The sequence below is a fragment of the Medicago sativa genome, chromosome 7 (assembly GCF_051527215.1).
Source record: "Medicago sativa cultivar Bolivia chromosome 7, Bolivia_mono, whole genome shotgun sequence".
In the NCBI taxonomy this organism is placed as follows: domain Eukaryota; kingdom Viridiplantae; phylum Streptophyta; class Magnoliopsida; order Fabales; family Fabaceae; genus Medicago; species Medicago sativa.
In genome coordinates, this window is record NC_140755.1 from 97,474,216 (window position 1) to 97,495,725 (window position 21,510).

General features: G+C 35.9%; 3 protein-coding genes and 1 non-coding gene across 18 annotated transcripts; 2 read left to right on the forward strand and 2 right to left on the reverse strand.

Moving 5' to 3' along the window:
- The first annotated feature begins 55 nt into the window (after positions 1 to 55).
- Positions 56 to 16,955, forward strand: LOC146910863 (meiosis-specific protein ASY1-like). 9 transcript variants are annotated; one of them, XM_085724033.1, is made up of 10 exons: positions 60 to 451; positions 1,009 to 1,096; positions 10,375 to 10,479; positions 10,598 to 10,646; positions 10,729 to 10,770; positions 11,317 to 11,989; positions 12,320 to 12,471; positions 12,784 to 12,885; positions 12,991 to 13,241; positions 13,336 to 13,687. In XM_085724033.1, exons 2-6 carry the CDS (start codon positions 1,019 to 1,021, stop codon positions 11,454 to 11,456), a joined length of 414 nt encoding a protein of 137 aa, XP_085580159.1. In that variant the 5' UTR covers positions 60 to 451; positions 1,009 to 1,018; the 3' UTR covers positions 11,457 to 11,989; positions 12,320 to 12,471; positions 12,784 to 12,885; positions 12,991 to 13,241; positions 13,336 to 13,687. The 9 variants fall into 9 exon arrangements, with proteins under 9 accessions (XP_085580153.1, XP_085580159.1, XP_085580161.1 ...); XM_085724034.1 differs by having other exon boundaries at positions 61 to 451; positions 12,970 to 13,241; XM_085724027.1 differs by having other exon boundaries at positions 56 to 451; positions 12,991 to 13,687.
- Positions 2,945 to 3,051, reverse strand: LOC146910864 (small nucleolar RNA R71). Its single transcript, XR_015020943.1, has one exon. It is a non-coding gene; the product is annotated as a small nucleolar RNA R71 (small nucleolar RNA).
- On the reverse strand, positions 13,974 to 14,846 carry LOC146910865 (uncharacterized). The gene is made up of 3 exons (XM_085729471.1): positions 14,836 to 14,846; positions 14,461 to 14,536; positions 13,974 to 14,260 (listed from the first exon to the last, which is right to left on the reverse strand). The coding sequence occupies exons 1-3, from the start codon at positions 14,844 to 14,846 to the stop codon at positions 13,982 to 13,984; spliced, it is 366 nt and encodes a 121-aa protein (XP_085585597.1). The 3' UTR covers positions 13,974 to 13,981.
- LOC146910866 (origin of replication complex subunit 1B-like) lies at positions 16,614 to 21,097 on the forward strand. 7 transcript variants are annotated; one of them, XM_085724037.1, is made up of 7 exons: positions 16,614 to 16,734; positions 17,657 to 17,797; positions 18,218 to 18,292; positions 18,456 to 18,561; positions 19,108 to 19,203; positions 19,507 to 19,583; positions 19,775 to 21,097. In XM_085724037.1, exons 3-7 carry the CDS (start codon positions 18,273 to 18,275, stop codon positions 19,785 to 19,787), a joined length of 312 nt encoding a protein of 103 aa, XP_085580163.1. In that variant the 5' UTR covers positions 16,614 to 16,734; positions 17,657 to 17,797; positions 18,218 to 18,272; the 3' UTR covers positions 19,788 to 21,097. The 7 variants fall into 7 exon arrangements, 3 of the variants coding, with proteins under 3 accessions (XP_085580163.1, XP_085580164.1, XP_085580165.1); XR_015017895.1 differs by lacking the exon at positions 16,614 to 16,734 and adding an exon at positions 17,058 to 17,206 and having other exon boundaries at positions 18,509 to 18,561; XR_015017897.1 differs by lacking the exon at positions 16,614 to 16,734 and having other exon boundaries at positions 17,064 to 17,797; positions 18,509 to 18,561; positions 19,775 to 19,897; positions 20,080 to 21,097.
- Positions 21,098 to 21,510: the final 413 nt, after the last annotated feature.

Consider the following 21,510-nt stretch of genomic DNA (forward strand, 5'->3'; position numbering starts at 1 on the left):
TAGTAAATGCTGCCTTTCCCCTATATATATGGAGTGGTATGAAGAGAGAGAAATGAGAACTCCTTCTTCCTTTATTTCCTTCTCACGCGGACTCATCCTTTCCACTCTCCAACACCACAAAACCCCCATTTTTAACCTCAATCAAGCTTGCATGAGGTACCCATTCCTTCAATTCTTCCAACTAAACTAAGGAGAAACTAAAGATAAGTCAAGAACTCTTCCCTCTCCTTTGATTTGTCTCAGCAGAACCACCAAACCCTTTTCCCTAAATTCATCCTTCTTCAAAATTCATGTAATGAATAGCTTGCATGTAAATCCCTTTTATTCAAACATGTTGTTTGGGCTGCTAGGAAACGAATTTGAAGGTTAGAGAAGTGCAAAAGGATCCTTGAAGGAGGAAGATAATTGAGTGTTCTTGAAGGTTTTGGCATCAATGGAAGTGATTCTTTAGGTGAGTTTCCTATAGGGCTCTGATTGTTGATAAAACATTTAGCTAAAAATTGATAGATGAATATGGGTTTATGCATATAGAGAAAATTAGCTAAAACTGTTTTATATATTTTATTCCCTTTAAATGCATTTCAATTGAAATGTGTTATTGATATTTAGATTGATAATTTGAAGAATGAATGAATTTGATATGTCACATAATAGGGCTACAACTACAGGGCATAACCTTAAATCAATTTAAAAAAATATTTGTGTAGAGAGAATAGTGCTAACTTATGTTTGCTTTATGATATGTTTATTGGTTTCTTCAGAGTTCTTAATTTCATTGCAATTATTTAGCTCTCATATGGATTGCTGAACTATTTAGGCTCTAGACTTTAGACTTGAAATGCATTTTCGACTAGGTTGTTGTTTAAGTAGGGAAATGGTTAAAACACCATCGATACAAAATGACCATGTGCTTTGTTATGCAATTGGTTAGCATTTCAACATTCTATTATTCCACTGTGCTGAATCATATAAGGGCAAATTCACATTTTATACTTGTCTGTCATGTAGCCATCGGATTATGGGCCTCCTTTCTTCAGGGGGCTGCAGTGAAGAAGAAGCAAATCATCCTTGGGTGAAAAATCCACTGAAAATGGAGGTTGGTGATGACATTCTGTCATTACGTAATATTAGGGACTTATTGTGACATTTTGATAGAGTTCTTATGCAATTTCTACTGTTCTGGAGTGCAAAAAGCTTAAATGTTGAAGTCTGTTCGAAGGAAATCGCGCCACGCCAATTTCAAGCCGTGCTGCGATTTTAGAAGAAAAATTACATCCTCCCTGTTTGAGGGAAATCGCGGCACGCCAATTAACAAGGCGCGGCGCGATTTTGATGGGTCAGGCCCATGACTTCTATAAATACTGCACTCAATCTGAAGAACAGGGGTTACGATTTTGGAGAACGAAAGTGCGATTTTAACACCCAGAAGGCTGCAGCGGAGAGGATTTCATCATCTCTAACCCAGTTTATGTATGTTTTAATTCTTTCATTGATTATGCTATTTGTAAACTCAATTATGAGTAGCTAAATCTCTTAGAGATTAGGTCGGAGATGAACCTATGTAACCCTAATTGATCATATGTTGCTGTGAAACTCTATTACTTATTAATGATATTCTAGTTTTCATTCAATTCAATTGTTCTTACTGCTTTTTATATCCTGATCAAATATAAACATGATTTTGTGAGATCGAATGACTACTGACCATAGCTTTCGACTTAGACCTAATTGAATTGTTCTAATAAACATGGTTAGTCTAGGAATGGATAATCGTTTGTTAGTGATATTAGGTTAACGTGCTTAAACCTTTGATGATTATTAGACCACCTAAGGAATTAGGGGCTGTAGTTTAAAAAGAGGGTCCTAACTCAAGGGATTGATTAGGGCTAATTTGTTAACTATCGTGAAACTAGAGAATCATTAGTAATAATAGGTGCAGTAACCAATTAGGGGAAACATAGAGGATTCGAAGACCTGATCTCATCTCTCTCCTATTTTCTTAATCAAATCTTTACTATTTTATTTGATTTCTTAAAATCAAACCAAATCTACTGCCTAGTGGCAAAACAAAATAAACTTTTATACATCCTACTTTTATAACGAAATTGAATTATTGAAGTTAAAAACAGTCCTCGTGGGATCGATATTTTTACTACTTCGATAGTATTTGGTGCACTTGCCAGAGATCTATCAAGTTTTTGGCGCCGTTGCCGGGGACTGTTGAATTATTTCAACAAGGCAATTACGTTATAATTTAGGGTTTTTGCAATTTAATTTTCTGTTTTTTTTTTATTTTTATTTTTCTGTTTTCATATTCACTTGATTACTTTGCGTTGTGCAGTGCTACTAAGGTATTTTGCTGTTTATGCGAGGTAAACAGAGCTCTGACGACTTAGAGTACGATCCGGAGATTGAAAGAACTGCTAGAGCACTTCGGAAAGCTGTCCGATCGCAAAGGTTAGCTCAATCCGTTCCACCGGGTGTTCGAGAACAAGTACCGGAGCAACTCTCAAGTGAATCTGAAACAATCTCTTCTCCTAAATCTGCAACGATGGAAGGAGAAGGAGTTGTACCACCAAGACCTAAGCTTGGAGACTACGGGTTAGCCACTCATCGCGGTCAACTGACCCACACTTTTCAACCAGCTAACCCCGTAGCGTTCGACATCAAGACAATTGTCCTCAATGGTTTGAGGGACAAGCAATTCGATGGGACTGAAGCTATGAGTCCTCATGAACACTTGAGCCGTTTTGCTGAAACCTGTGAGTTTTGTGTGCAACCAGCCACCGTGACTGAAGCACAAAAGAAGTTAAGGCTGTTTCCTTTCACCTTGACGGGAAGAGCAAAAGATTGGTTGCTAACAATTCCAAACGGGACTGTCCAAACATGGGAAGAGTTAGAGCTGAAGTTCTTGGAGAAATACTTCCCTATGTCTAAGTATTGGGACAAGAAGATGGAGATCTCTAACTTCAAGCAAGGAGAAGGTGAATCATTGTATGATGCTTGGGAGCGATTCAATTTGCTTCTCAAGAGATGCCCTAATCATGAGTTCACCGAGAAGCAATACCTCCAAATCTTCACTGAGGGGGTAACACCAAACACTCGAATGTTCTTAGATGCTTCCGCGGGAGGTAGTCTCAAAAGTAAAACTGATCATGAAGTTCAAGCTCTAATTGAAAACATGGCTGGCAATGAGTATCGTGATCAAGCTAAAAAGAAAGAAAGAGGAGTGTTTGGGGTGAGTGAACAAACTGCTATCCTTGCTAACCAAGCAGCTATGAACAAACAAATCGAAGCTCTAACTAAGGAGTTTCAAGGCTTCACTTTGGCTCATAAGCAACAACAAGTAGCTGCAATCAAGTGTGACTTATGTGGTGAAGAACATCCCAACGGTGAATGTGTTCCGGAAGGATCAAGTGAAGAAGCTAACTTCATGGGAGGATATCAAAGGCAGAATCAATACTACAATTCAGGCATTAATAAGCATCCAAATCTAAGCTACTCAAATAACAATGCTTTGAACTCTCAGATGCTCACTCCTCCTCAACAACAACAAAGGAAGCCATCCGCTCTTGAGGAAACTATGATGAACTTCATGAAGATGACTCAAGGCAACTTTGAAGAGATGAAGAAGAGTCAAGAAGCTGAAAGAAAGAACAATGAAGCTTCTAGGAAGATGCTTGAAACTCAACTGGGGCAATTAGCTAAGCAGTTGGCTGAACAAAACAAAGGCGGATTCTCAGGTAACACTAAAGATAACCCTAAGAATGAGTCTTGTAATGCTATTGAATTGAGGAGCAAAAAGGTTTTGACACCTTTAGTTCCAAAAGCTCCAAAGAAGGTTGATGAAGTGGTTGAGGTGGAGGAGAATGATGTAGTTGAAAAAAATGATCATGGAGTAGTTGAAAACGAAAGGAAGGAAAAAATAGAGGGAGAAAAAAATGAGAAGTTAATTGATGAAGATTCAATCTTGAGGAAGTCGAAGAGTCAAATTTTGAAAGATGGAGACAAACCACAGGTTATTCCATCATATGTGAAGCTTCCATACCCTCACCTTTCGAAGAAGAAAGAAAAGGATGAAGGCCAATTCAAGAAGTTCATGCAACTTTTCTCACAACTTCAGGTAAATATTCCTTTCGGTGAAGCTCTTGATCAAATGCCGTTGTATGCTAAGTTCATGAAAGACTTGTTGACTAAACGAAGGAAGCCTAAGGATGATGAGAACATAGCACTTTCTGAGAATTGTAGTGCTATTCTTCAAAAGAAGCTGCCACCTAAGCTGAAGGATCCTGGTGCTTTTACTATCCCTTGTTCAATTGGACCGGTAGACATTGGAAGAGCTTTATGTGACTTGGGAGCAAGTATAAATCTGATGCCTCTTTCAATGATGAAGAAACTTAAGTGTGGGGAACCAAAACCAACAAGAATGACCATTACTTTAGCTGATCGGTCAATCTCTTATCCTTTCGGTATACTTGAAGATGTGCTAGTCAAGGTTAATGACTTGGTATTTCCAGCAGATTTTGTGATCTTAGATATGGCTGAAGATGAGGATATGCCACTCATTCTAGGAAGACCTTTCCTTGCAACTGGCCGTGCTTTGATTGACATTGAGAAAGGAGAGCTAATGTTGAGATTCCATAAGGAGCAAGTAGTGTTTAATATATTTGAGGCCATGAAGCACAAAGATGAAAATCCCAAGTGTTACCGGATTGACATTGTTGAAGAAATAGTTAAAGATGACTCTTGTGAACATCAACCAACACACCCTCTTGAACGTGCAATTGTGAATTCTATAGAAAAAGGTGAAGATGATGAAGATCTTGAAGTAAGTGATTGTGTGAAGCAACTAGCAGCAAGCAAGCAAGAGTTGGGTCCGGTAAAAACAGAAGAATTAATGGGTAAGCACTCTATAGATGCCCCTATTTTGAGTGGAGAAGGAGAGAAAAATCCAGAATTAAAAGAACTCCCTTCTCACTTGAAATATGTTTTTCTCACTAAGGATGCCTCTAAACCAGTGATCATCAGCAATACCTTGACACCTTTGGAAGAAGAAAAATTGATGAGGGTGTTAAGAGACAATCAAGGAGCTTTGGGGTGGAACATTTCTGATTTAAAGGGTATTAGTCCAGCTTATTGCATGCATAAAATACACATGGAGGCTGAATACAAACCGGTGGTTCAACCTCAAAGGAGACTTAACCCAACAATGAAGGAAGTGGTAAAGAAAGAGGTGCTGAAGTTACTAGATGCAGGTATGATCTACCCTATCTCAGATAGCTCATGGGTAAGTCCAGTTCATGTGGTACCCAAGAAAGGAGGAATGACGGTGGTAGCAAATGAAAAAAATGAATTGATACCCACCCGCACCGTCACTGGTTGGAGAATGTGTATAGACTACCGGAGGTTGAATACCGCAACAAGGAAAGACCACTTTCCATTACCATTCATGGATCAAATGATTGAGAGATTGGCTGGCCAAGCCTTTTATTGCTTCTTGGATGGGTATTCAGGGTATAATCAAATTGCAGTGGCTCCGGAAGATCAAGAAAAGACTGCCTTCACTTGTCCATTCGGTGTGTTTGCTTATCGAAGGATGCCCTTTGGGCTGTGTAATGCGCCGGCAACCTTTCAAAGGTGCATGCTTTCCATCTTCTCTGATATGATAGAGAAGAACATTGAGGTATTTATGGACGACTTTTCTGTTTTTGGTAAGTCTTTTGATCAATGCTTGTTCCATTTAAATGCTGTACTTAAAAGATGCACCGAAACTAACCTTGTTTTGAATTGGGAAAAATGTCATTTTATGGTAACTGAAGGTATAGTTTTGGGACATAAAATAAGTGCTAAAGGCATTGAGGTGGACCAAGCTAAGATAGAGGTTATAGAGAAACTTCCTCCACCAATCAATGTTAAAGGAGTGAGGAGTTTCTTGGGGCATGCCGGGTTCTATCGGCGGTTCATAAAAGACTTTTCTAAAATTTCCAAACCCCTCTGTAACCTCTTGGTCAAAGAAAACGAGTTTAATTTTGATTCGGAATGTCTAAATGCTTTTTCTTTGATTAAAAACAAGTTGGTGACTGCACCAATAATCATTGCACCCAATTGGGATTTACCTTTTGAACTTATGTGTGATGCAAGTGATTATGCTGTTGGTGCAGTCCTAGGCCAACGCAAGAACAAATTTTTCCATGCAATTTACTATGCAAGCAAGGTTTTAAATGAAAATCAAGTTAACTATTCCACAACTGAAAAGGAATTGCTTGCTGTAATCTTCGCATTGGAAAAATTTCGTTCTTATCTAATAGGCTCCAAAGTCATTGTTTTTACAGATCATGCAGCTCTCAAATATCTCTTAACTAAAGGGGATTCAAAGCCTCGACTGTTGAGGTGGATCCTATTATTGCAAGAATTTGATCTTGAAATTCGTGACAAGAAGGGAGTCGAGAACGTGGTAGCTGACCACCTCTCAAGGCTGGAGAATGATGAGGTAACAAAGAAGGAGAAGGCCATCAAGGCCGAGTTCCCCGATGAACAGCTGTTTGCTATTGGAGAAAGACCTTGGTTTGCTGACATGGCAAACTTTAAGGCCGGCAACATAGTTCCTGATGATCTAACCTACCCTCAGAGGAAAAAGTTCTTCAAAGATGCAAACCACTACTTGTGGGATGACCCTTATCTGTTTAAGGTAGGTACTGATGGTTTGATTAGACGTTGTGTTGCAGGTGAGGAAGCACATAGTATCATGTGGCACTGCCATAGCTCAGCTTATGAAGGCCACCACAGTGGAGAAAGAACAGCTGCAAAAATTTTGCAAAGTGGATTCTGGTGGCCCACCCTTTTCAAAGATTGCCACGACTTCGTCACAAGATGTGACAAATGCCAAAGGACAGGTAACATATCAAAGAGGAACGAAATGCCCCTAAAAGGAATCATTGAAGTTGAACCATTTGATTGTTGGGGTATTGATTTTATGGGACCATTCCCTTCCTCTTACTCTTATCTCCATATTCTAGTCTGTGTTGATTATGTCACAAAGTGGGTTGAAGCGATACCATGTGTTGCTAATGATGCCAAAACGGTTGTCAACTTCCTTCAAAAGAATATTTTCACAAGGATTGGAACTCCTAGAGTATTGATCAGTGATGGGGGGAAGCATTTTTGCAATAATTTTCTTGAAAATGTGCTCAAAAAGTATAACATTAAGCACAAAGTTGCAACTCCCTATCACCCACAAACTAGTGGTCAAGCAGAGGTTTCAAACCGACAGCTGAAACAGATTCTGGAGAAGACAGTTGCGTCAAATAGGAAAGATTGGTCTAGGAAATTAGATGACGCACTGTGGGCATATAGGACAGCCTTTAAGACCCATCTTGGGTTCTCACCCTATCAGTTAGTATATGGGAAGGCATGTCATCTTCCAGTCGAGCTGGAACATAAAGCTTATTGGGCCATTAAGGCCTTGAATTTTGATCAAGTAGCCGCTGGTAAGAAAAGAATTTTGAAACTTAATGAACTTGAGGAGATGAGGCTTAGAGCGTATGAAAATGCCCTCATCTATAAAGCCAGGACAAAAAGGTATCATGACAAAAACTTAGTGCCTAGGGATATTAACTGTGGACAACTAGTTTTGTTGTATAATTCCAGGTTGAAGCTGTTTCCTGGGAAACTCAAGTCAAAATGGTCTGGACCATTCTTGGTCAAAAGTGTGTCACCATATGGAGCTGTTGAACTAGTGACACCTGAAGGAGATCGAAGTTTCAAAGTTAATGGACAAAGAGTTAAACCATACCTAGGTGGCGACCTACCTAAAGGAAGGGTGGCACTCATTCTGAAGGACCTCTGAGGATCCTTAGCAGTCAAGCTAGTGACGATAAAGAAGCGCTGGGTGGGAGGCAACCCACTAGATTTACTTTGTTTTTCAATACATTCAGTTTTTATTTTCTTTTTAATGTCAAAGTCCATTGAACTTATTTCCCTATTGTAATTGCTCCTGCACTTGTTTATTATTAATGAATTTGTTTTGTTTCATGTGACCTATTCCAGTTGAGTAACAGTTGTTTGATGAAACGGTATTCCAAAAGTTCTAAAGGAGGGGTGACTTGATTCAAAGGCGAAGTGTACGGCGTTGCTAGGTAGTCACATACTCCTAGAAATCTCAGCCATAAGGTTCATTGCCAAATCTTGTTTTTCAATTTACTTATATTTAGATTAGTTTTCCATGCAACTACATTTCTAGAACTTGCATTGTTTCTCTATTATTGATTGGTCTTTGTCAATTACACACTGAGGCAAAAGTGCTTGGTCCTGTGAGCCTTTTTGAAGCCTACCCTGTTTTAATTTGTTGAATTTATCCTTTCTTAACCAATTGTGAGCCGGTAGGATTAGAACTTTTTGTTCGGTGACAAACTACATTACAAGCCTAGAGACTTTTAGGACTTGTCCCTTAATGAATTTCTGAGTTAAGGCATTGTAGAATGTTGCTAAAGATTAAGTTTGGGGTTGCTATTGGAATTTGCAACCAACTAAGTTTGGGGTGGGGGTACTAGAGAATAAGAGAACAAAAAAATGAAAGAAATATGAAATTGTCATGCAATATATACACAAAAATGGTGTATCAAAAAAAAAAAAGAAATTGAATGATGAAAAAGGGACAAAACATTTAAAATCCGAGTAACTTCAAACTCGATTGTCCCTAAATGTTAAAAGTATTCTCTAGTACCTTTGCATTGATTGTATTTCCACAAGGTGAATGAATGAAGGATTGAATTTTGTGCTTTAACTTCCGTAGGAATGCCTAACTCAAATTTTGTGTAGCCTACTTATCCAAATATATCCCACCTTTCACCTAAGCCCCGTTATAACCCTAAAGACCTCAAAAGTGTGTAATGATATTGACTTTGATTGATGTTTAGAAACTTTTCAAGCATATGGTAATATGTAGACCTGCATGTCGACTGGTAGAACCCTATTTCAATTTGATGCGAGGAGTTGTGAATTGGTGGATGCGAACAAGTCAAACTAGCTCATCTTTAGCTAGAAGGAGAATGAACTTTTGGGTACTATCGTTTTGTCAGGTAACTGTTATTTTACTGTCGTTTGTCACTGTTGCAAGCAAATTCCTTGAGGACAAGGAATGGTTTAAGTTTGGGGTTGTGATGACATTCTGTCATTACGTAATATTAGGGACTTATTGTGACATTTTGATAGAGTTCTTATGCAATTTCTACTGTTCTGGAGTGCAAAAAGCTTAAATGTTGAAGTCTGTTCGAAGGAAATCGCGCCACGCCAATTTCAAGCCGTGCTGCGATTTTAGAAGAAAAATTACATCCTCCCTGTTTGAGGGAAATCGCGGCACGCCAATTAACAAGGCGCGGCGCGATTTTGATGGGTCAGGCCCATGACTTCTATAAATACTGCACTCAATCTGAAGAACAGGGGTTACGATTTTGGAGAACGAAAGTGCGATTTTAACACCCAGAAGGCTGCAGCGGAGAGGATTTCATCATCTCTAACCCAGTTTATGTATGTTTTAATTCTTTCATTGATTATGCTATTTGTAAATTCAATTATGAGTAGCTAAATCTCTTAGAGATTAGGTCGGAGATGAACCTATGTAACCCTAATTGATCATATGTTGCTGTGAAACTCTATTACTTATTAATGATATTCTAGTTTTCATTCAATTCAATTGTTCTTACTGCTTTTTATATCCTGATCAAATATAAACATGATTTTGTGAGATCGAATGACTACTGACCATAGCTTTCGACTTAGACCTAATTGAATTGTTCTAATAAACATGGTTAGTCTAGGAATGGATAATCGTTTGTTAGTGATATTAGGTTAACGTGCTTAAACCTTTGATGATTATTAGACCACCTAAGGAATTAGGGGCTGTAGTTTAAAAAGAGGGTCCTAACTCAAGGGATTGATTAGGGCTAATTTGTTAACTATCGTGAAACTAGAGAATCATTAGTAATAATAGGTGCAGTAACCAATTAGGGGAAACATAGAGGATTCGAAGACCTGATCTCATCTCTCTCCTATTTTCTTAATCAAATCTTTACTATTTTATTTGATTTCTTAAAATCAAACCAAATCTACTGCCTAGTGGCAAAACAAAATAAACTTTTATACATCCTACTTTTATAACGAAATTGAATTATTGAAGTTAAAAACAGTCCTCGTGGGATCGATATTTTTACTACTTCGATAGTATTTGGTGCACTTGCCAGAGATCTATCAGTTGGGAATGTAAACAACAAGCATTTTGTGTTAGCTCTGAGGGTATTTGAAGGATATCCTGCTCAAAGCCAAGTATTAAATATTTTTCTAATGTTTTTGCCGACGATATCTTCTTGCATTTTATAGGTGAAGAGTGTGCTGGACCCTTGTGAGGATGACAATGAGGGACTCCAAGATGATATGAGTGATGATGAAATGCAGAATAATGATTATTATGATACTGACAGTGAGGTAAGTGAGGATGTTGCTTGATATAGTCATTGTTGTAAAGATTTTTGTGATTGTAACTGAAAGACATGAACCACTAAGGTAAATGTGTTACTCTAATGTGAGATTTTACAATTTTCAGGTTGATCATACTCAAGGCCAAGGGGATCAATATATTGTTGCACCCATAGGTGATTAGGATTATTTTACTTATTGCTGCACACTTTATTTAATATTCTCCAGTATATTATTTTAACAAGTTAACAATGACAGAGAAACAACAAGAACAGGAAGATAATGGCAAGATTGATGAAGGTAAACTAGGCTCTTTCCTCTCAAACATAAAATTGTTTTTGTGTTTGTATGTATGTATGTATGTATGTATGTATTTATGTATGTATGTATATAATATGATAAATTGACCAAGTCACAATAGAGTTATTTTGATCTCAGAAAATAAAATATACTTGGTGATTTTTACTTTTTATATGATTCATTTATGCTTGATTAGTTGGAAGGTGAATTTCTGACCATAATGCAGTTTTTGTTCAAACCATTTATCTCCCTCTTTTGTTATTTGGAAATGAACTTCTGTTTGTTTGTGACTATCATGTTTTACTTACTTTTTATATAGCAGCATTGATAATATATTTTGTTACTGAAATTTTTGAATGGCCAGATGTATGATTAAGTTTCTCAAACCTCTGTGTGTGCAAAATCGCAAAAATCTTAATGTATACTTAGAAATTGTGTTTTGATCTGATTGTTTGTGTAAATTTGCTTGGTTGAGAAGTTTGGTGTCATAACTTTTTGTTGTATGTATCAAAGTGCCTTCTAATTTTTCAACTCCGATATTTGCAGATTTATTTGACAACAACAAAATGGCATCTGATCTAAATTCAGGGTTGTCAAAGAAAACAAATGTTTTTGGATTGAAAGCATGGGTATTAATGGGAATAGTGGTTGGTTTGTTCATTATAATCATCCTTGTGGTGCTATAAATATTTCTTGCTTTAAGAAAGAGGTCTAGAAGAGGCAAGGGTGGCATGCTTCCTCTTGGCCATATTCTATCTATTTCAGAAGAGATCAAAGAAATTAGTGTCGATCAAGTTTCATCGAATAATCATCCGCAAAATTGTTCCTTTATGAGCTTGAGTGATAAGTTTAGTGACGGCGATTCTCGAAAGGTTTTGATTCAAACAAAGAATGGAGATAATAGTAGTCAATCAGACTCATTTAATCGTTTAGAGAAAGATCTGAATGGCTCTCAGTCAGGTGAAGATAGAGGCGGTTTTAGGAGCATATCGGCTTATAGGTCTTCGTCACATCCTATATCCGCGTCATCACCGTGTTCTGGTCTGCCTGAATTCTCTCACCTTGGTTAGGGCCACTGGTTTACGTTAAGGGGCCTTGAACTTGCAACCAATAGGTTTGCAAAAGACATTATTATTGGAGAAGGTGGTTATGAAGTTGTCTATCGAGGTCAACTTATCAACAGGAACCTTGTGGCCGTTAAGAAACTCCTCAATAATTTGTAAGCTATTATTTCATTAATACTTTCATTGCAGCCTTTATTTTTTAGTTTTGAATTATGAACCAAGTTTTATAACGGTGTGATTTCCTATTTCTAGAGCATCATGGTGCTTTCTACCTGTTTGTTAATATCATACATTACTATGTTTGTTGTAGCAAAAGGTACCAAAAAACAAATAGTTTATGACAAGTTTTAAATTGAAGGTGTAGTCATGCCGCAACAATTGTTGTTTTTGTTTTTTCAGCTTTTGTAGGGCTATAATTTTTGCAACTCACACCAACAAAAATTCAATGAGAAACCTCTTTAACACTGGTGTTTCCCTTTTCTTAGGAAAATGCCAAAGATAGAGGAATGCCATGATGGGCTAAGTTTAAAACCTTTAGAGCCGATAGCAGGAATGAAGAGTTCTACTCCCTACCTTTCAATCTCAACCGCTTCATTCATTTTCAACACTTTTAAGGGTTACATGACTTGCACTTAGGGTACTTGATCCATTTCCTTATACCACAACGATTCATTGTTTTTTTTTTGTTGAAGGGATGATCATTGCTCTTGGATACTTCTAATGTTTGGTTGTCCATTTTCCATTTTTCAACTCAAACTCAAGGTGGTCGATCAAGTGTAAACTTATCAAACACCATGAATGAATGTACTCAAAGTGTTTATATGTATATTATATATAAAACTCTCAACTAAGGAGATGCATAAATATCTATGATTCACATATAATCTATGCAACAATTTGCTTTAGTAGTAGTTATTTGAAAAACTAAAGAGCCAAATCTTGGTATTAGTTTCAGAAAGCAAGTTCAGATGATGCTACACTTCAGCCTTATGAGCAGCTCAGTTTTTCATATCCATCCTTATTCCCACCTCTTATACATGAACGAGATACTGTAAGTTTTTCTTCCTCTCACTCAAAAATTGCATCGCAGTATCCTTTTGCATGTGACAAGTCCTACAACTCAAGTAAACAATAGTATTTTTTGTCTGTTCTGCAGTATCTTGCATGGTCTCTGAAGCGGAGAAAGGCTGTGAATAACTGTAAAAGGGTGGTAGGTGTGATTGGAAAAGGCCACATATATGCACTGTTAGCCGATGCAGGGAATTTGAGATTTCGAGACCTTGCTGGGAAAAATTCAAATGATGGGGGTTCTAATGGCTGGATTGATGTCATTAATTTAATGGTTCTTTATAGCTTAGGAAATTTGAGTCTCTATCCAATTTTCTATACCACTAATTGGCAAAACAGGTATCAGAACTCTTGCTTCAAGGTTCACTTTTTAGCTCAAATTTTTCAATCTTGCAATATTGTTTTCTTTAAAATTGTTGGTTGAGTTTTGTAGTATACTATGATTATCATTATCAGCCACTGTATCATGTTGAGAGTGGAGTAGACCAACTTCTGGCAGTGAAAGAAAATGGGCTCAAATAGCTGAGAAGTTAGAAGGAAGGGTTGGCAAGCAGTGTAGAGTGCGATGGCACAATCATTTGCGTCCTGATATTAAGTTTAGATATATGTACCAATTTTTTTATTTCATATAATTTTTTATTACAAGTTTTGTGCTTTGAATTTGACCCTAGGATTATTTTTTATTTCATATTAACTGGAATAAATTATTTTTGCATAGTAGTAACAAAAGCAGTTATGTTGTCATGTATATAATTTGAAGTCAGATTGGTTATCATGGTAAGAAATTTGTTATGTCAATATATAACATCATAGTCAAATAGTAGGTATATAACTTGCAAATTTCCAGAATTTCAATTTATTAAAGATGATAACAAAAAAAGGCAGCTATTCATCACAATTTCGTTATATTTTCCATTTCAAATATGCTTGCTCTCTCAATTGATGTCTCAAAAATCATGATATAGAATATTATGATATTCATGGTTCGCAAAATTGATTTTGTGGTGAAGACATTCTCAAAGGTTTGGTTTTTCTATATCGTAAGATTAGATAATCAAAACTTGAAAAATTCAATCCAGCTATAAATATAAAAGTCTTAGTTCAAATAAATGGAGTTGCAATCGGATATTATTAGACCAGTTAGCAGCACTGCCAACCCTTGGCATGCCAGTTGATTCCTTCTTAGCCTCTGCATCCACCTTGAAAGTTGCACCACATACTTGTCCAGGACTGTCAACCCTTTGTACAGGCTTCAATTTATTCAGTGGGTGCTCAAAACTGCTCAAACCTCCAGATGTTGTAAAGAAACATCCTGAAATGAAATGCGGTAACATTTGCATGAAACCATTGTATGTACTATATAAACAATCAAATTACAATACATGAAGAGCTTGAATGATAATCTAATTGCAAAGTAAACAATAATGTAAAGGTGGTTGAGAAACAAAACAAAATATCGTTTGTTATCTATCTTAAAGGAAAGTGGTATTGAAGTTTCAAAATCTCTTAACTTGTCATTCCTTTCTTCCTCTTAATTCACTTTTTAATGTACTTATGCCTCTAAGACAATGATCACTTCATTTGCAGTTTTGTTCAATCCATATTGTTGCTTAAGATTAGCAACATTCTCAAGGCTAATATTTTGAATGATTAATTACTATCCTTTTCAAAAATATTTTGAAACGCTAAACAAAACCCATACCTGTGGTTACCCGCCCGAACCAAACCCAATTTGACGGGTTTTCCCCGTTTTGACTGGGTTTGGGCATGGGTTTAGGTTTTCCCCGATTTCAAAACACGGGTATGGGACGGGTAACGGGTATACAGGTACCCACCCCGAACCCATACCCAAACCCGTCCCGAATACAAAAAATTATTTTATGTTGATATGCCATGTTGTTTTGTTTGATAATTACCGTGCTATAAAAACTACCCCGAACCCATGTTATTCATTGCGGGGATGGGGATGGGGCGGGGATACTTGAACCCATCGGGGACGGGGATGACGTTCAATTTCTCATCCCCGTTGGGTATGGGTAGGGTAATGGGTAAGTATATGAGAATCGGGTATGGGGACGGGGAATATAAAACTCGTCCCCACCCCGCCCCATTGCCATGCCTAATTACGATCCTATTTATGAAAAAATTACGTATATTGTTCCATAATTCTTTTTATGGCTCAATAGATGCTTGTGAAATAAATTTGACCATGTTTCTTGAATTGTTTGTGCAATATTTAATTAATGATTTTGATCTTTAATTATGCTGAACAACGTATTTTTTATGTCAATGTAGGGTAGGGTCCGTATTCCAAACCAGTACTACAATGAACATCGCAGAGAGATCAATATCAATGCTCCTGGATTGCTTCTTTCTGATGAAGGGATAGACTATGTCACACATTTTGGCACGGATGAGACAGGGGTGTACATGGGTAGTGGAATCAGAATTGCTAAGGAGTTTGGGTTTTTGGTTCCAACCAAGATTAGGCTCGACTACAAGGGCGAGAAGAATATATATAAGTTGACACAACTGGGAGCAATTCACATTCCAAATGTTTTCCCCGTGCAAGTTAAAGAGGAACCTATTGAGATTATTTCAGACAATGAAGCTGAGATTGAACAAATGAACAATGAGGATGAGGTAGGAGCTGGAAATGAAATTCAGGCGAATACAGGTGTTGTCGACAACGTGCAAGAAACTGGCGGCGTGGATTATCATCACTTTGAGAAGAATGTCACAGCAGCTTTGACTTCCATTGAAAGACCCCAAGTCTTGGTAAGCAAAAATTTATTTTTAATAAATCGAATATCATCTTCTATTATCAAATAAATATTTCCATCTGTTAAGAGTAACAAATAACACACGAATGAATATTGGGAAGCTTACCTCTATCCACTTTCTTTTCAGTTATTCAAGTAGCAAAAAAAATGGTCTCCATTATTCTGATTTTGTCCCATATATTTTTATACCCAAAAATTAGTATAAAGTAGGAAGAAGAAGGAAAAAAAAAATGCAAACTTGGTGATTTTCAGAAAATGCAGAGCAATGTAGCAAATGAAAGGGCTCAAAAAGAGAAAAGAAAAAAGCAATTGAAAAAAGATAAATATATATGTATAATATACCACATATCCTTTGTTAGATTTGGTTTAGGTGCTATTATAACTGTAATATATTAGCGTGGCATAGCATTGGTCTTAAGGAAGTCTTTTTCCCTCAAAAAATTGTGCTGAAGCATTCTATCTAAGTTGATGGTTCATGGTTTTTTATGTTTATATGCATATAATATCTTTGTTTGGGATTAGTTTGCTTTTAAGCATATTAACAAATCTGTGTTTGCCTGTAATAATCTATTCATCTATAACAAAATTTCCGAAAAAAGATAATTCAACCCATAAAATTGAAAAGAGATAACATACCACATATCCTCTCTTATATTAAATTTAGATGATGTTATAACTGTAATATAGTAGCGTAATATATTAGCGTCTCATAGCATCAGCCTTAAAGAAGTAGTTTCTGCTCAAGCTATCTATGTGCATTTACACTTTCATTTTTGATTTCATACAACATTTTCCTAATCAAATATCCAGAAGAGTCTTGAAGAGGAAGTATCTAAGGATGACTTTAGAGGATGTGGAGACACACAAGACATATAATTGCAAGGTAACAACTGCTGGCAGGGGAAATGCCGAGAAATCTTTGGGTGGTGAATGGTCAGACTTCGTCAGAGACCGCGACTTACAAGAGGATGACAAATTGATCTTTGATTTAGAAGATCCACCAACCAAGATGTATGTCAGACACATCCGCGGCCATTAAACAATGAAAGGTGGTGCTTACTTTTGGGATTGAAGATGATGGGGCCGTTTTGGAAATTTAACTTTGTAATCCATCAAACACAACTACTTTAAAATCTATGTTGTATAACTTCTGTTTTGGTTTCTTTTATGGTAGAATCTAGGATTTGGCATGTTATGAATCATGACTTTTTATATTTATAAGCATGTAATATCTATGTTCGCAATCAGTTCACTTTTAAGCGTTAACAAATGTGATTGCCAACAAAATTATCAGAAAAAAAAAAAGCAATCCACCCCGTGCGAAGCACGGGTTGACAACTAGTATATATGTGAAAAGAAAAAAAAACAAAAGAAAAGGGGAAAGAATGGGGAACGGGGGAAAGAAGGGGGGACGGGAGAAAGAAGGAAAAAACAGATCCTCCTTCTTCTTCCTCAACTTGCATACTCCCTCTCACCCATAATTCACAAAACCTCCATTGTTGAGTAATTGAAGCTTTGCATGTATCATTTTCTTCTCAAATCTATCAACAGAAGTTACAGATTATCCCTCTCACCCCTTTTAATTGATTGATTTTTTGATTTTCTGATTTTGGTGTGATTTTGTTTTATTTGTTTGTCTTTCCCCTTTTCTGGTTTTAATTGATTGATTTTGTATTATTTTCTAATTCTGTTTTTTGATTCTTCTTTTTCTTTGTTTTTTGTGTTTATGAGATGTTAATTGGTTTTGTTTGTTTGTTGCATGTGTTATGATATGTTTCTGGGTTTTTGTATGGATGTATTTCATGCTTTCATGTTGATTTTGTTGAGTTGGTGTGTTGTTATATGTTTTGTTTGATTATGGTATACCTATGTTGATGAAAATCCTTTAGAGCAAAAAATGTTCCAACTTTCCTTGTGTTTCCATTGTGGGGTTTGCTTTCTAAAATTTGTTGTCTTATGTCTTATGGTCAGATTCATTAGACCTGAGGATATTCCTGTTGAGTATGGAGGGTTGAGTTTGGCCAGTGATTTGCAAAATGGTCCCCCAAAACCAGCTTCTGAATTCACTGTCAAGGAGGGGAGAAAGTGAATATACAAATAAAAGGAATTGAGGTAGTAATCATTCATCCCATACCATTTTACTCTTCCCTATGCATATCAGATTATAATTAGTTCTTTTCTTTTGGTATGATGCAAGCGGTTTGTTTCCTTTTGATATAAAATATTTTTTCTTAAGATTCTCTCTTTCATTTTTAAACTTATCTATTAGACCTGAAAATTGTATGAATTGGCAATTTGGTACCTAAAATTAACTTGATTATGAAATGGCCCCTGAAATTTAATTTTTTCTATCACATTAATTATTTGCTTATAGCATAAGTGCTTTTGTATAAGCTATTTTCTATTCACTCTTTGTCATCAACCGTTGTTACCTCATTTATGAATGACTTTTGCACAATTTCCTTTTTGTGTTTTCGTTATGTAATTGTTGTTTTTCAATTCTAACATTGATTCATTTGATTCTATGCTTAGAATTATCTTCTTGGAGCTTTCAAGCCAGCATGCAATGTCCTGATTTCGTTTAACGATGGAAAAAACCGAAAGCAGGTGAGCATAATTTCATTTACATTTCATGAAATTGTAGTATTTACTCGCATCATGACAATTGCATTTTGTATTGTTGTTAATGTTGAGGTTGATGTTAATAGTAGTGAGAGTTGATAGAGAGTGTTGGAAATAGAATATAATTGAAGTTTCACTTTTCGAGCAGTGCACTAACCTTATTCAATCAATCAACATTACCTGAAGTTTTTGAATTTCCAGTGTCTAGATATCCTGCTGCAATGATGATTTCAGCTTCTTCTCTTGTGAGCACGGTAAGTTCTCAGTCTAAGCCATTTAAGCACCTCATATTCAAGTGAGTTGAAATTTTCATTGTGCGAATTTTTTTCCTTGACATTTCAATTATCTTTTTCCCCAAATATTATAAGATTCCTAGGCAGCAGTCTTGACTGTGAACCAAGTCATGAGATGTAAAGTTATTCAATATACATTTAATACAAACGTTTCTAATGTAACTGAGATATCCACTTTTTTAAAAAGCAAAATGAGTGGTTTCTTTAACTGAGGATTATACCATGAACAAAGACTTTGTGCTGTTTTATATGGCGTTGGCATTAGGTAATTAAGAAATAACTCACATGCTATTTTAGTTTATCAGATGTGACTGCTGTCTTGTGGACCAGTGATCATGGGGCATAGGAAATTAATGTTTTCCTTTATCTTTAAGCCAGATTTTTCTTGCGAATTTCATGAATTACTTGGGGCAGAGTAATAAGCACTTTTATATATTCATTTAGCTGGCAAACTGATTAACACTTTATTTCAGTCTTACATCACATACACCTTTTTTCGTTTTGAAGGTGATGAAAAACTGTTCCAGACTTGGCAAAATTTTCCTGACAGCTATGGTGCACGAGCTTTACAAAACAGGAATGGGGGAAACCACTTTTGAAAAGGTATGCTTCAGAAGCTTCTTTCTGTTAACTTATTTTATTCTCGCTTGGCATTCAGCATAAATTTTCCACCTTAAAATTGAAGAGGTGAAATATGCTTATAACCTTCATTCTCAGCTCCTTTTCAGTTTAATAGCATTATGGAAGTTTTTTATGTTGCATGTGACTCAAAATATATCAAATTTCTTGGTGAAATTAGAGATGTTATATCCTGGTGTTGACATTCTACTAGAAAAGCCGTTGGTTAGAAGCTTAACATTAATTTGTATAAGTGCTCTTATGTAAGGTTTCATTTTAACAATGCAGCTGGCAATGACGGTTTCATGTCTCTGTGGCAGCAATGGTGAAGTGTTTCCTGGACATGATATCCACCTGCAAGTTGGGTAAGACTTATGTTTGTTTCTTACATGTTTTTGCATTTGATCTTGATATTGTTTTTTTTTGCCTAAATTCTAAGTTATGATGCTTTTGTAGTGATTTGAAGTAACCCTGTTTTAGGAAAGTTGCCTTTTTTCATTGAGGTTATCATGCATGTTGATTATAATGTATTGTTCATTTGTCTCAATATAATTAGGTCTGTGGAATAATCTCCTTAACTTTTGGCATGAATTTTGACAATCGATTTGGGTTAAGTGTGTGAAGACTCTAGAAAAGCTCAGACCTGCATCAGTGACTGAACTGTTGATGTCTTATAATGGTAATCACTCTTAATTTTCACAAACTTCAATCCAGGTTACCCTTTTTTATGTTATTTTGATTTGAATTTTCATATATGTTAGTAATTTTTGATTTGAAGCTAGCCCATTTGCTAAAGATGAGATTTTACCAAACTTGCATTCTTTGTAGCTTCTCTTCTCTTTGCTATAATTTCATTTTCAGGTTTGGGATGCTACTGCAGCAGGTCCTAAGTTGCTGGTGTTTTTGAAATCTTATCGTACCACTGTACTTGTACCTTTGATGAAGCAGAAATGAAAACTGAAATCTAAGTATAATTGGTTTGTTTACTTGGGTTAATAGGCTTAGTTTATTATCATTTCTTTTATATATTCATTCAAATCTTACATTCTTGAATTTGTGGCAGTTTGTGTAATCTTTAGTTGCCTCTTAATCTTGCTTTGGCACTATTACTATTATAGTTTTTGAGGACTGTACAATCTTATACATATAGGCTATCAGTAGTTTTTGGTGGATTGAGTATGTATGCATCTCTGAATTCTGAAACTGAATATTTACAAATCAAAGTCCATGACTATTCAAAAATGTAATAATATATATCCTGATGACACAATTTGTGCAGAAGTTAATAGATCATAGGTGTCTAGAATAGAGTACAGGTATATTTGATGGAGTTTGATTTGTTCTAACAGCCATATGTGGGCATGGAATTTGATTCTGAAGCTGCCAGGAAATTTTACGTTGAACATGCTAGATGGGTTGGATTTGTTTTACGCCGTTATGCACTGTCGACGTTCTGGAATCGATGGCAGAACTCGTGTAACGAACAAGGATTCTCACCAAATGGTTTTCCACTTAGTTAAGTAGATCTTAGTTGTTTCTTACGCATGAAGTTTAGCATATTTGCTACAGAGAGAGTACTCCCTCAAGCTTATAATGGTTGTAAATTAAAGTGCAGCTTCATGTTCACTTTTCACAAGCTTTCATTATCACTTCCGCGCATCTCATTCCAAGTTCAAGCTTGTGTATATTCTGACGTTTTAAAGTTTCATGTTAAATGGCTTTTCATTTTTTTGATTAATATCAAATTGTGCATAATAAGCATTTGCTTTGCAAGGGAGTCTCCATGCAATACATTCACATTTTCTTGATCTTAGTATTCTTGTGTTGTATTATCTCTATCCTTATTATAAGAAAATCTTTGAAGATTATTTTGGCCCTATTTATTAGAAAATGTCACGACTCAATTTTATATGCGGAAAATAAGGGTTTAATGCTAATTGATTCAAGTTAATTCTATTTTATTATTTTGCATTATGTAGTATATATTTTGTGGATGATAAGTTTATTCTTGAAAGTTTTTATTAGTGAATCCCTTAAAAAAGGAGTACTCACTTGTATAAAAATTTCAATGTCTAAACCATCATTATGAACATTTTATTTGATCTTCGTTTTATTCGTAATAAGTGAGAGCTTATAAATTAAAAAAAATTATTTATTTACATAAGCTATTTTCCATAAGCTCGAAATAATCTCAATTTAAAGAAGGCCTAATTCCATAAAATAATGGACCTGCAAACGAAATTTTAAAGTAATTTATTGCGGAGGAAATTTTTATAATATTTTAAACAAGTG

Bases quoted from the DNA above. Each gene is read 5' to 3' on its own strand.
- LOC146910863 (XM_085724027.1), top strand. From the start codon at position 1,019: ATGGGCCTCCTTTCTTCAGGGGGCTGCAGTGAAGAAGAAGCAAATCAT. The intron at 1,097-10,374 runs GTTGGTGATGAC...TGCATTTTATAG, and splicing joins AAAATCCACTGAAAATGGAG to GTGAAGAGTGTGCTGGACCC. The intron at 10,647-10,728 runs GTGATTAGGATT...TAACAATGACAG, and splicing joins ATATATTGTTGCACCCATAG to AGAAACAACAAGAACAGGAA.
- LOC146910865 (XM_085729471.1), bottom strand. The intron at 14,261-14,460 runs GCATAAGTACAT...GATTGTTTATAT, and splicing joins AAGTGATCATTGTCTTAGAG to AGTACATACAATGGTTTCAT.
- LOC146910866 (XM_085724037.1), top strand. From the start codon at position 18,273: ATGGAAAAAACCGAAAGCAG. The intron at 18,293-18,455 runs GTGAGCATAATT...CTTTTCGAGCAG, and splicing joins ATGGAAAAAACCGAAAGCAG to TGCACTAACCTTATTCAATC. The intron at 18,562-19,107 runs GTAAGTTCTCAG...TTCGTTTTGAAG, and splicing joins CTTCTTCTCTTGTGAGCACG to GTGATGAAAAACTGTTCCAG.